This window comes from Salmo salar, chromosome ssa11 (genome assembly GCF_905237065.1).
Source record: "Salmo salar chromosome ssa11, Ssal_v3.1, whole genome shotgun sequence".
Lineage (NCBI taxonomy): Eukaryota > Metazoa > Chordata > Actinopteri > Salmoniformes > Salmonidae > Salmo > Salmo salar.
The window spans coordinates 14,555,001-14,569,111 of record NC_059452.1 but is presented as its reverse complement, the minus strand read 5'-3'; the positions used below and the strand labels follow the sequence as shown (position 1 = coordinate 14,569,111).

Below are 14,111 nucleotides of genomic sequence, written 5' to 3'. Positions count from 1 at the left end.
CATGATGCTGCCACCCCCGTGCTTCACGGTTGGGATGGTGTTCTTCGGCTGGCAAGCCTCCCCCTTTTTCCTCCAAACATAACGATGGTCATTATGGCCAAACAGTTCCATTTTTCTTTCATCAGACCAGAGGACATTTCTCCAAAATGTACCATCTTTGTCCCCATGTGCAGTTGCAAACCGTAGTCTGGCTTTTTTATGGCGGTTTTGAGGCAGTGGCTTCTTCCTTGGTGAGTGGCCTTTCAGGTTATGTCGATATAGGACTCGTTTTGCTGTGGATATAGAATTTTTTTGTACCGGTTTCCTCCAGCATCTTCACAAGGTCATTTGCTGTTGTTCTGGGATTGATTTGCACTTTTCGTACCAAAGTACGTTAATCTCCAGGAGACAGAACGTGTCTCCTTCCTGAGCGGTATGACGGCTGCGTGGTCCCATGGTGTTTATACTTGCGTACTATTGTTTGTACAGATGAACGTGGTACCTTCAGGCGTTTTGAAATTGCTCCCAAGGATGAACCAGACTTGTGGAGGTCTACAACTTTTTTCTGAGCTCTTTGCTGATTTCTTTTGATTTTCCCATGATGTCAAGCAAAGAGGCACTGAGTTTGAAGGTAGGCCTTGAAATACATCCACAGGTACACCTCCAATTGACATAAATTATGTCAATTAGCCTATCAGAAGCTTCTAAAGCTATGACATCATTTTCTGGAATTTTCCAAGCTGTTTAAAGGCACAGTCAACTTAGTGTATGTAAACGTCTGACACACTGGAATTGTGATACAGTGAATTATAAGTGAAATAATCTGTCTGTAAACAATTGTTGGAAAATGTACTTGTGTCATGCACAAAGTAGATGTCCTAACCGACTTGCCAAAACTATAGTTTGTTAACAAGAAACTTGTTGAGTGGTTAAAAAACAAGTTTTAATGACTCCTACCTAAGTGTATGTAAACTTCCGACTTCAACTGTAGGTTACTACTGTATAGAAGGGCACCTGCTCTGACCAAACTACTGTACTTGCTTCCTCTCATCTCTGTAGTATTTGGGCTGTTGCTGCCAAATCTCCCTCCCAGTTTCCCATGGTCCATGGTTCCTGAGAAAGCGGAAGTGTGGCCCTGGCCACGGACTGTGATCTTAGATCAGGGAGAGTTTGAAGAAGTGGTGGGACCATTGTCAGGATACAGTTTGTTTGTTTACTGAAGTCCTCAATTGGGAATCTTACATTATGGGGGACAAAATAAATCATGGACCGACAGCTTCTGTATTGGTGCAGTGCCAAGCATCAAAACACAAAGTCGCATCATGAGTAGGTCATTGGGATAGTTCATAAAATGCAGTATCGCTTTAGACTAGTAGACTTCTTTGTTTTTAGAGCATTTTATTGTGTACATGTCCAGCATGGATAGTCAACACACTCAACAAGAGGTGAACACACAACACAAATGTATAAAATCTTCACTTTCTACAGCAAAATAAAATAAAAACACATACGGAATGTTATTAAAAGTACAAAAAGAATCATACGGCGTTCAAAGAAAAATTCTAAATTAATATTACAAATAATCATGATAATCATACAGACAAATGAACTTTTTATTTTCATCCCATCGATGTTAATAGGCGTGGTGAGGTTTTAAAAAAAAACGAACTCACTGAAGCATTACCCGGGTAGTAACTTTCACACAACATTTCTGTGAAGTTTTTAAAACATTTGTAAGATGTAATGCTGCGCTGCCATAGCCTGGTAGGCTTTTAGTTGCCTGGTTTTCCAAGGATCTGGGAGGAGCAGTCTACCGTAAGTCAGTTGAGAGTTAATAGCATGTGGTTTCAGTTGATCACGCTCTGCTGAGTGAGTAAGGTGAGATGCGCTCTGGGATAGGGATGCACACCCACTGAGTGTGTCTGGAGCTGAGGCATCGAGACTCAATCGAAGCGCATCGATCATCTTCCCACCAACCTCTGGGTCTGACAAACATCAAACAGAGGATTGAGAAATCGAAAGCGAGGATCAAACCGAACCCCTTTCTCTTGACATGTCTTCCATGTCATCTTTCTAACATATCTCTCTTTCTCTCTACCAAGATCAGTTTGGCATCCTGTGTGGTTGTTGTTTGCATTGAATAACAAAACAATTTTGTCAAGCTAGTGGTTAACTGTGAGACATGATATGAAGCAACTGTGCAGGATGCCTGGCCACAAACAACAACTAACGGAATATATAGAATGAACAGTCTGCTGTGTTCCTCTCTATCTTGGATATAAAACATCAGACTGCCTTGGCTGCTCTGCTCCCTCCCTGACCATGACAGAGCTGTGGGGTTGGGACAGAGTGGGATTGTGGGAGGAAGGAAGCTTCCCGATCCTGGCCTAGGGCTCAGCCTGCCTTCCTTCTGGGCTGGAGCAATGACAGCATAGAGGACAATGCTGCACTTTGTGGGAGAGCCCATTGTTACAGTCCCCCTGGGGCCAAGGCTGGGCCTAGATGGGCTTCAGAGAAGACCAGACCAGCGCAAAAAAGTAGAGTGGTGTTCAACAGAGAGAGCGAGAGGAAGTAGTTATACTATAAGGCTATAAGGAGACTACAGAGCAATAGCACTCGAAAATATACATACTCACACAAAACACATACACACAGAGTGTTGATACCTCAATCATTCCCTGACATAATATTTCATAACTGTATTTTTCAATACTGTATTTTTCATAACTGTATTTTTCATAACTGTATTTTGCATTGCTTTTAGTGTTCCAAAACAATTCTCATGAGGAAAAAAAAAAAAGTTCAACAAAACAAAGCAGTCTTGGACTCAATCCCAGAGTGCTCTTATAAAGGCTCTAGTTTACTTCAAGCAGGCATATCCTTTGTGAAATTTCCCACATTTCTGTTGCATCTGCTTGAGCTAGTTCAGGCATCGTTGGGGACTACAGTGTCTTATTGGGGAGACGTCTTCAGACACACCGAGAAACAGTTGTAAAATAAATCCACACTAAGAGATAGACATACTAGGAAAACAAACAGCCACATAGGCCACTAAGGTCTGGGACTCGCAGAGATAGTCTACTCCATACAGGCACAAAGATACTAGCTATCCCAGATAAAGAGAGAGCGAGTAAGGCATGGACTGTGTCTCAGACAATGAGTGAGCATTTTTCTGAGTGTGTCCAGATACCTTCTAGGCCTGCTGATGGTGACTTCTCCATTGATTTGGACAGGATGGGTGGGTGGATGGGGACGGGTGGGGGAGGCAGGGGGGAGAAGAGAGAGGGAAGGCTTTTACCTCTGATTAGCTCCCCTCTCAACCTCGCAGCACAATGAGAGGGCAATGGGACGGAGGCGGTCTCCTAGCAACCCCATCGAGCGGGATCCATCACTGACACACGCAGGACGTCTCATGACTGTGATTCCTCTCTGCTGTCAAGAATATTTATAATAGCCCTTTTAACTGGCCATCCCTCATCTCAGTGGTATTATGGGAGCATCTCACGCATCCTCTGTACACCCCCCCCTAAACGCCTCAGACAGACATGCTCATCACAAATACTGTTTGACAGATGGTAAACAGTGAAACCTGTCAGGTATACGAGTACGAAATGACTTCTATAATTTACAGCAAATCCTTTCTCAGTATCTTTAGAGGGCTGCTAGCAAATCTACTAGACGTATGCGTACTGTACATGGGCCTTAGTGGTCGAAGAGAAGAGCATAGGGAAAACATAACAATGTGAGAAATAAAGAAGTCACATACACGGCATGCTACTATTTCCCTTTGGTATCAGAATAGACTCCACCGTTCCTTCTCTGGAGCTAGTGAATGTGGGTCATACAGCATGACACAGTGCCAATAAGAGTCCCCAGTGAGCTCCTCTCCCTCACTCCCCCTACTGCCCTACTCAGCTGTAGGAAGGGACCTCTGGTCTCTCACTCAGCTTGCCCTGCAGCCTTCCCAACCCCCTTCCAACAATCACCAACATCTGGGTAACACAATCCAGGAACAGACTGTAAGCCTTCCCAAATACTTAACAGATAAGGTTTCTGTCTTTGAACCTTCTGTTTCTGAACTCCGTTAGTAGATCTCTAGCCTCTCACGCCCTCTCTTGTTCCCCTTCTCCCTCTCTGGTAAAGTCTGTCTCTGTTTGGACCTCTCAGAAAATGAAAAGAAGCCTGCTTTTGGTACAGAGAAGGCTTAAGACTCGAGGCTGGGGGTGAACAATATTTTAAAACACCTGCTGTTTTTAAATGAGAGGATTAGCTGTATGTTCACAGGACTAACTCTCTAGAACAAGCTCAGCGAGAGAGAGGGCGAGAGAGAGAGAGGCCCTCCAATCTATTTAAATCTAGGGGAGACGGTATTACAGAGAGAGGGCTCATTGTGTGGTGCATTACTTGAATTATATTTATTAATACATTTCAGTGGAGGCTGAAGTATCATTTGTTCCAAATATTTCTCAGATTAAAAGCATTAGTCAATCTCTTACCCACTGGGCACAGACGTTATTTCAAACTCTAGTTTTGATTTCATTTTGGTTGAGTTGTCAACTAACTTCAATTCGACATGAAATCAACAAAACATTTCAGCATGTCATTCCCAGCTAGCACATAATGTTCTGAAAACCATATGTTTCTTAGAGCTTGGTGAGAGCGTGGTTGTCCTATGGTTATTTTGCATAAAACCTTCTCACAATGTTCTGGGAATGGTGCAGGGTACCCAGCTAGCACACAGCTTTCTGAGTACCATATGTTTCTTAGGTTGGAATTTCAGTACCGCATCATAACATTTCCTATAGGTTTCCTCATGGTTCTATTTAAAGCCATGTTCTCAGAACGATCAGAGAACGTTACGAAACAAAGTTCTTCTGTGGGAATTTTGTTACTTCTGAAGGACTTTTTCTACAGGTTTTCTCATGGTTCTATTTAAAGTCATGTTCTCAGAAACATTAACATAAGGTTCCATAAAAACCACAAGAAAACATTGGTAACGTTCAAAGAACGTTCTAAGAATGTTATTTAAAAACATATACACTCTGTTCTCAGCATCAATGGACTAATTCCATGGATAGAGAGCAGAAGATCATAAGTTCCTAAGCTGATGAATTAACATGTGTCCTATCTGTGCTTGGAGTTCAAAACAGTTAACCTAAGCTAGCAGTGGTATTACAAGTATTATTCCCATAAATTACCTTCAAATAACCTATCATTTCCATTCTCAGAACATTAATAAAACCACAGGAAAACTTTCAGGGAACCATAGTAAAACGTTCTCACAACCTCCCAGCAACCTAAAAATGAACGTTCCCAGAACAGGCAAAATTTTCACTTCCATTCTCAGAACGTTTAAAAAACGTATGGCTTCATTCCCAATGTGCTAGCTGGATTAGATTTGGGTTAAAAGTTTGGTTGGAAAATTAGATTCCCTTACGTTGATAACTTTTTGCAAATCCAATCAGTTTTCCACATCATCACATTGAAATGACGTGGAAACAACATTGATTCAACCAGTTTTTGCCCAGTGGATATTCATTCAATACCCCCTGTCTCTCTCCTACCTCAGTACCTCAACTGCTCCCCCAAGTCCCACACAAAGTCATTTCACAGTGAATTGCCTTTGTCTTAAATTTTTTGGGGAAAGAAGCACCTTTCTTTCCCAACCCTTCCCTATCATAACAACTCAAACTCTCATTGCCACGGTTTAATAGGACCGAAACAAGGTTCGAAATGAAAAAGGCACCACGGGACCGTGTTTGATTGAATAACCCAAACGTTTGTGAAAGTTGTCTATAAAGTATGGACAACATTTCCAATATCATCCATGGTGCCCTTGAATTAAAAACAGATGAGAAAACCAAAAGTTCAGTTAGTGGCTGTTCAACATGGAAGGTGTAGTAATAAAAGGCATTGGGTGAGTTGCAGTTCAAAAGTGACACTGTTTACACTGTTCTCTCTCCTGTTGATACCTGACCTGCAGTAGGCCTGCTTCAGCTGAAGGAGTCCTGAGTAAGGGAGGAGATGGGAGGGAGGGAGGGAGGGAGGAGGAGTGGGAGGCGGGGCTCTCTGCTTTTCACAGAATCAAACCTCCTTCACTCCCTTCATTCTGCGCTGCAGTCTCTCTCTATCGCTCTGTTTTGTCTCTGTTTCCCTTTCAAAGGTTAATCCAAGAACCAGATGGAAGTTATCTCAGAGAAACCCCCTGTAACGGGGCGGAGAGAGAGAGAATAATGCAGACACTTCCTGGTTTAGAAGAAAAAAAATTACTCACACACAATATGAACCAAACAAAAACAAAAAACAATGTGCAAACTTTCTGATATAAATAGACTACAGACAACTCATTGGGGAGAGCACCATGGGAGGGGGATGAGTTAGGAGTATGTGTTTATATTTGCTGTGTGTGTGAGTGTGTGTGTATGAGTGTGTGTGCATGTGTGTGTATGTATTTGCACTTATGTCTCTACTACCATGTTTTGGATGAGAAGATAGAGGAACGAGGGTAGGATTCATGTGGGGGGGTTATTAAGTGGGTCAGAGGTCACACCCAGTCCTGCATGGAGCGTTTGCAGTGGACCAGCAGTTTGGGAGCTCCTTTCCTCTTCAGTGTGTTGATGATGGCGTAGATCAGTCCCAGGATGCACAGCACCAGGACCAGGGGTACTGTCACCATGATGATGTTCATAGTGCGCGTCTCGCTCTCGTCGATCTTCAGCACCACGTCCACCTCGTTGGTCTCCTCTTCTCTCTCGTCCTTATAGTCTACATCGTTGGTGCGGTCTCGATCCTTGTCCCGCTCCTTGTCCTTCTCCTTGTCCTTGTCCCGGCCTGCGTCAGGGTTGAAGGGCGGGCGATCCACGTCGGGGACCTTGCGGCCTGCGTCGGTGTCCCCGTCTCTGTCTGGGTCCAGGTCCACGCTGCAGCCCATGAAGTCCCTCAGGATGGATTTAGGGTAGCCCGGCTCACTCTTCATCCGGTGGTTGTCAAACTTCCAGTATTTGGATCCCTTGTAGAAATATGTATAAGCTGTGAGGGGAAGACAGGGGCAGGATGTTAAGTACTAAATACACTGTACACGGCATTGAGTGAGACAGTAAATACAGTACAGTTCTGGGGAAAGAAAGACAGCCCCAAAAAATCGTTGTCTTTTCCTTCATCCTTTCAAGATGATGTAACTTTTTTCCCTACTCAGCTCATATTGCCTACACGAAGCCCCCTCTCTCTCTCTTATTGACCAGACCCACCCTTCTCCTTTGTTCAGAGTGTTCATTACTGCCATTTTCCTGGCCACCCTCTCGCCTCTCTCACCTCCATCATCGCTGAGGAAAGCCCCCTTGGGAGAGGACGGGACCGCAGAGCCCCACACACTGATTGGCTTGGGGTAGTCCTTGTCGACTGCACGGGACTGTTCGTTAAAGCGCCAGTACCTAGAGACGAGAGGGAGAGAATAACAGTATGTTAAACCCCTATACAGCGCGTATGTTAAATCAGGCATTCATATAGAACTCAGGGTGTATGTGCCTTCTAAGCCAAAGCAGTCAGCACAAAAGAGATGACGCCACATCCTTACATACCAAGAGATTATGCAATCGTAATCGTGCAAAAACATATTCCAAAGCCAAAACAATAGAAGACAATTTACAGTAGTGAACACATGACGGAAACTCCCATCTGTCAACGTGGAAAAGGGCAACAATTAACAGATAACTAGGAGAGTCCCTTCCTTACCAGTCTCCTTTGAAGAAGTATGTGAAACCTGACGGTTCCCACCAGATGGCTGTCTCTATCTTGTCATAGGGGATGTCCCTGCCGTAGTCTGTCAGCTCCTGGGGGTAACCAGGCTCCAGGTTTGCCTCCCTGAACAGCCAGTACTTATCCCCTACAGGTGGAGGAGAGGAGGGGGAGGAGAGGAGAAGCACAGTGATGTGTGGGAACATATACATCAAGGAGATGGGAGGACAGATATTGGGTGGGACATAATAATTCAGGAGGGAAGGAGAAAGGCATTCATGGTTAATGGTCCTTTGTGGAGCAATGCATAGGGCCCTTCCCTTGCCAACAACTACCACTCATCAACCTGGAGATCGCTATGGAAACTGTTAACCCGCTATTACATTACAGTCTTGTTTATTTGCTGGCTAGCGTGCGCCAATAACGGACATTATAGAGAGCGAAATAACGTTTATGCACAGCTTTGGTTAGACATAATGCATTTGAAGTGGTTCGAGTGGAAATGTTGAGGACATGGCGAGTTGTTTTTTTAAAATTGTTTTACAGTATGTTAGACACAGAGGCACCATCCGCATGCCCTGCTTTCTGTTCTCCTGGCCCAGTTTTTCACTGAAAACAAAACCTTTGCAGTCAGCATCTGGAAACAAACAGCTGATGCAACTCTCTCACTCACATCTGCCAGATGTTGCAGGCCAACTTTCTGCTCCCTTAGTTTCTTTCCTATGGCTGTCATCCACATTTCAGAAGGCCTTGCCAATGACATCATTTGCCCTGGAGACTTTCTTTAGGGCGAGCCAGCTGTCTTAAAGAACTACAGCTCAAATGTATCCCCAAAAAGCGGCTTCACTACCTCCATCTGTCTTTCACTGTTTCTGGTTACAAAATTCATGGAACAAAGAGATGCCAGGGGGATCTATAATAACCTCTACAGACAAATCATATTGTGTTGGTTCTCCTAAGGATATTATTACATGTGTGGTTTAACAATTGGGGAGGAGGTGGGGGGGAAATCAATAGAAAGCTGCAATGAAGTCTGGGAGAAAACCTTAAAGCAGCGAACGCTCTTTTCATGTCAATGTAATGAGGGAAAATTATCAAAATGAAAGTTAAAACCTAAATGTTAGTGGGCATGGGATGGTTTCTATGGCTACGGTGCAGGGAGGAAAGAGATAGTTGTGACCGAATGAGGACCTGGGGAGGATTACAGCTCGAGCCAATGAGCATTCACTGCCACCATGGAGATCATATGTCTAGCCCAATCCGATTGCATTTCAGCACAAAACTCAAAGACCGTTTATCCATAATATACTGTCCGGGGTTACAGTACATTTGGGGCTCCAAGCTAAAGTGAATGTGGCGATCAAGGAACACTTATTGTCTGCAAAAATAAGTGTTAATGTGGAATTAGCAATGTTTACACACTACTCAACAGTAATTAAATTGTAATGTGGAAAATACAAACAGCTTTAGGTTTTGGCTCCAAGGCACACTAGCGTGAAAAGAAAATACACACAGAGGACTGAAACAATGTTTGTGAATCTATTTTAGTATCAGCAACATTGCTTCATTACAGTGTAACCAAAGCGTTCAGTTGTTTTGTGATTGCTGCACATAAACACATAAACAAACACATTTCCAGTCCTCTGAGTTGAACTATTTCTCTTCTGTTAAACCCTCATTTCAAAAACAACAATGACTGACTGCGTGTGCACGTGTGCGTGCGCTTGTGCGCCTGCCTGCCTTTAGTCTTACGTGTGCGTGCACGTGCGGTACAATGATTAGGAGAGTACAAATACCTTTAAAGAAGACAAATTTCCCATCGTGTCTCTCGTAGGCTGCATCGATGTCCCCAGGCAGTCCCCTCCAGAAGTGACCAATGGGCATTGGGTAGTTGTCCAGGACCCTGTTCCTCCGCACCCTCCAGAACCAGCGACCCTGTCAGAAAAGAGCGGGGAGAGCCGTTAGATGGCACATCCACTGGGGCTCTAATGCTCAGGATGACCTCTAACCTGTGACCCTGCCTGCCTGTGACATGGCTCTCTGGAGCTCCAGACCTAGCTGGGAGCTGCTGCCTTCACACCAGATATGGACGCAGCTCTGAGTATCAGCAGTTTAATACCATCATGCAATCCATAAATTGTAGAGCCATATGGGAGAGAGGAGCAGAGAGTGCCAAACATGATGGGCCACGTGCCTGGTAGTTCCTGAACATCCCCTCTCTATCAGAGCCTGTTCAGCACATTGCCTGGAGGAGGAAGTCTTCACAGCCGTTCAACAGTTTGGATCAATCAATAGGAGAAATACTTAAGTAACGTACACATACACTACATAAACATCCCCGCACACATGCACGCACTCTCTCTCTCTCTCTCTCTCGCTCTCTCTCTCTCTCTCTCTGTCAGTGTGTCCTCAGTAAGTCCCTAGTCACATGGTGCGGTGGGCGTCCGAGCTTGACCATCACATTCCCTCCATCTCCTTGGCTCAGGCCCAGACCTTGAGATGACTTCAGACCTGTCTAATATCTAAACCAGACCCAGGAACGCAGCCAAGGGCCTCTAAATTGAAATCGTCTGTTCTAACACCCAGCCCCCCGTCCTCTACATCCACTAACCCCCCCTACCCTTCTCCACGCCACACACTCCCCCCTTTTCATTTCACCACCATGGCACACTCTGCGGTGTCTAAAAGAGAGGGTAGGGTCCCGTCTATAGAAAGAGAGGGCACATTAAAGTCCCATTGAAAAGGTGAGGGAAACAGCTGCTAGCCCGTACTCTCTCTGTCACCTGACTTTAACACAGGCTCTGTTCCAGCAGCGTTTGGGGTTCAGGAGAAGCCTGCTGCTGGCTGGGTGGCCGGGATCCCAAGCGCATCCGAATGCCTGCACTACATGACAAGCCTGCCAGAACGGACAATGAAATAACTAATGCTTGAAGGCTATTAATACCCACGACCACAGCACTGAGCAGATCGCATGTCCAATTACTGTAGGACCTGGTTGGGGCTTGCTGCATGTTGCACGAGGAGCGTTTTACGAGTTGGACTTATATAAAGTAGTTCAACTGGTTGAACTGTTCTGTTTGTTTTAAGTCAGCACAAAACATGTCTGAATCGGTACAAGAGGGAAATCGTCCTCTCAGTGTAGGCCTAGGAGTGCTTTCCAGAAATGACCTCACAGATCTGCACGCTCATTCATTAGCGGTAAGTTAATAGCATTGGCTGTCAGCATTAATGGTAAAAGCTAAGAGTTGCATCTTCCTGGCAGCAACTCTTGTCTTTGTCCTTGAAGCCTGTTAGTGAACAGAACATCATTTAAAGCAGACCTGCCCTGCATCCAATCTACTCCAATCCTCTGTGAACATGGAGAGGCAGGAAGAGAAGAGGATAACAGAAGTGTAATTACGATTCTGAAAAAAATCCCAGCCCCGCTAGTGAAATGTACTGACCGTGGAGCCTCACTGACGCACAAGAGAAAAGAGAACCGACCAGATATTATTTACTATGAACACTACTCAACGTCAGAGACAGTCTGGGCTTGATGGTACCTTTCCTAAAATAGGCTGAGGGCATTAGCAGGAGATGGCTTTGTGACGTTACAGTCGATCGTAAGCTAATGCATGTGTACTTCAAATACAGCCTGATGACAAAAGGGCACAGCACAGTCAAAGATGACTCTTTTCCCCCTGCTCTCATATCGTCACACCCCTTCAACTCTATGCTGCCTGTAGTGCACACCTCCTCGGCCCTCTCCCACAGAGACAGTTGGACAGAGAGACAGATAACTGAAGTCATGGCAAATGGCAGTTTGTGGAAAAAAGAGACATCCAACTCCCAAGCGCAGTAGTGTGAAAGTGGCTTTTTTCAGTGCTTGACTTGGACTGAAATAGGTGCCGGCACTCATTTTGGGTATTGTTTATATTTACATGTAGGTGCAGGAGCTCCACAATACTTTTGAGCTAATATAGTGCAGGAGCTCAAGCAGTAGAACATTTTAGGTGCCAGTACTCAGCTCCGGCGAGCTCCTGCCCAAGTCAAGCACCGGCTCTTTTCATACAAAAGAGAAGTGTTGACCACATCAACTGAAGCATAAACAGTGAAATTCTCTCCAGCTGTCGGCAAATGGCCTAACAAATGGTTCAAATGAGAGCCATCTCCGCAGCCCTGGACTGGTTGGTCCTGCAGTTGTTAAGGCCCATCTGAGACCTAGAGAGTGCTGCTCCTCTCCTCTTTACGGGGCTCCATGTCATAAAATAGAACGGCTCTGGGGTTTTACAGCTTGCTTAGGGCCCAATTGAACCCAGGCCCCGATCCACCTTCCCATAAGCCTCTCCAGATGCTCCTAACCTGGGATAACAGATTTTACTGCACTAGTGAGAGACACAGACAGACAGCATCATGGTTATCACGCCCACTGGCTGCAATACGAGCAGCCTTTGATCAAATTACCTACTACATCAAATCTAATCACATTTTATTGGTCACATATTTAGAGGATGCTATTGCGGCTGTAGCGAAATTCTTCTGTCTTGTGTGCCTAGCTCCAACAGCGCAGTAATATCCAACAATACACAATAATACACACAAATCTAAAAAGTTAAAGAATGGAATTAAGAAATATAGAAATATTAGGACGAGCAATATCGGAGTCTGGAGTATAAATATATATATACTGTATATATATATGTAATGGGATGTATAGATCATATAGACAGTATGTGGGTAGAATATGTAGTATATCTGAAGAATAGTATATGTACAGCAGTAGTTAAATAGGATAGGCCTTGACTAGAATACAGTATATACATATGAAGTGGATTAAACAGTATGTAATCATTATTAAAGTGACCCGTATTCCAAGACTTCAGTATGTACATAGGGCAGCAGCCTCTAAGGTCCATGGCAGAGTAACCGGGTGGTAGCCAGCTAGTGACAGTAGGTAGGACATGCTGCCATCCAAGAGCATCAGTCCCTAGCAGCAGCACTGAGACTGAATCAACTCATCTCATGTGTGTGTGGGGGCAGTCTGAGGTCCTCACCTTGAACACAAACATCTCTCCCCTGAGCATGGTGACCGCGTCGAAGTTTCCTTCACAGATGTTTGGGCCGTAGTGGTCCGGGCGGTCAGTCGTGCGGGGCTTGTCTGGCCTCCGGGGTGGGGTGTTGGGGGGAGAGTTAGGGGGAGATCTGGGGGGAGTGTTGGGAGGAGAGTTGGGGGGTGACTTGGGGGGAGAGTTGGGGGGTGACTTTGGGGGAGAGTTGGGTGGAGAGTTGGGGGGTGACTTGGGGGGAGAGTTGGGTGGAGAGTTCGGGGGTTTGGGGTCTGGCTGGGCTGGCCGGCGAGGAGTGACAGTGGGAAGAGCCTGGGTGGGTGTATCGTCTGGCTGACCTGCAGAAAATAAAGTGATAAACGCATTAAAGAAAAGCAATTAGAGGCTACTCTCCACTCAAAAATCCTAAAAGGAAATCAAGGGCTCAGAGATTTGTCCTCCAACTGATCTCATAATTGGTGGCTGTGTCCTGGTTTTGCCCAAGCTAGATAAGTGGATATGTGAGTCAGTAGGCTGATTTTCCACTTAGAGCACGCTGTGGGAAGGAGGAATGTAGAGTGGAAACACAGACCCCTGACTACTCCAATGCCAATCAGGGTTCTAATCACAGGGGTGCCCTGGGCTGGAACCCCCCACTCTTATACAGACTACAACACTGAAAACCAAAGCTCTTACAGTCAACATTTTCAGGTCCATACACCAGTAGTTTTGTTATTGAGGGCCAACTCACCATATATCTGTTGTATTCCTCTGAGGTCATCCTCGGGCAGTTGAAAGTCGTCCGTTTCCATCCACTGGTAGAAAGGAGCCATGATGGCCATTGGGTTGTTGGAGTGTTCCAGGCCCAGGGCATGGCCCAGCTCATGTACCGCAACAAGGAACAGATCATTACCTGGAGAGAGAGAAGAGAGAGAGAGATATAGAATATAGAGAGAGACAGAGCGAGAGAGAGAGAGAGAGAGAGAGAGAGAGAGAGAGAGAGAGAGAGAGGAGGATAGTCATTATCATACTCAAGGCACTTAAGAAGTATACACCTCGTCACAACTAAACCTAAAATAGACAGTGAGTGAGTCAAGTGAGAAGTCCCCTTGTGTAACACCACTGACACTTGAGCTGTGACCACAAGCAGGAAGTGTTAACAGAGTTAGAAGGGTTACTCAAAGGGGGGAACAGCAGACAACGAGCAGAACAGGCCATTCAGGCAGCATCTCACACAATGTGTCTTTATTCATCCTCTAACTAACCGTGTGTTGATTCAGGAGCCAGAACACTTCATTAAATAACGCTACAAAAGGCACTGGAAACATGACAAGCTAGTAGTGTAGACTTAAGTAACTGAATGAAAGACAGACA

At 45.1% G+C, this 14,111-nt stretch overlaps 1 protein-coding gene across 1 annotated transcript in view; it reads right to left on the bottom strand.

Moving 5' to 3' along the window:
• Positions 1 to 1,360: 1,360 nt before the first annotated feature.
• Positions 1,361 to 14,111, bottom strand: part of LOC106562051 (matrix metalloproteinase-15) — a 23,527-nt gene continuing 10,776 nt past the window's right edge. Inside the window, exons 5-10 of the mRNA XM_014126591.2 lie at positions 13,489 to 13,650; positions 12,747 to 13,096; positions 9,510 to 9,648; positions 7,711 to 7,861; positions 7,291 to 7,409; positions 1,361 to 7,008 (exon numbers count right to left, since the gene is read on the bottom strand). Coding sequence (XP_013982066.2) covers positions 6,524 to 7,008; positions 7,291 to 7,409; positions 7,711 to 7,861; positions 9,510 to 9,648; positions 12,747 to 13,096; positions 13,489 to 13,650 — 1,406 coding nt within the window. The 3' untranslated portion in view covers positions 1,361 to 6,523. The remainder of the gene's footprint in view (positions 7,009 to 7,290; positions 7,410 to 7,710; positions 7,862 to 9,509; positions 9,649 to 12,746; positions 13,097 to 13,488; positions 13,651 to 14,111) is intronic.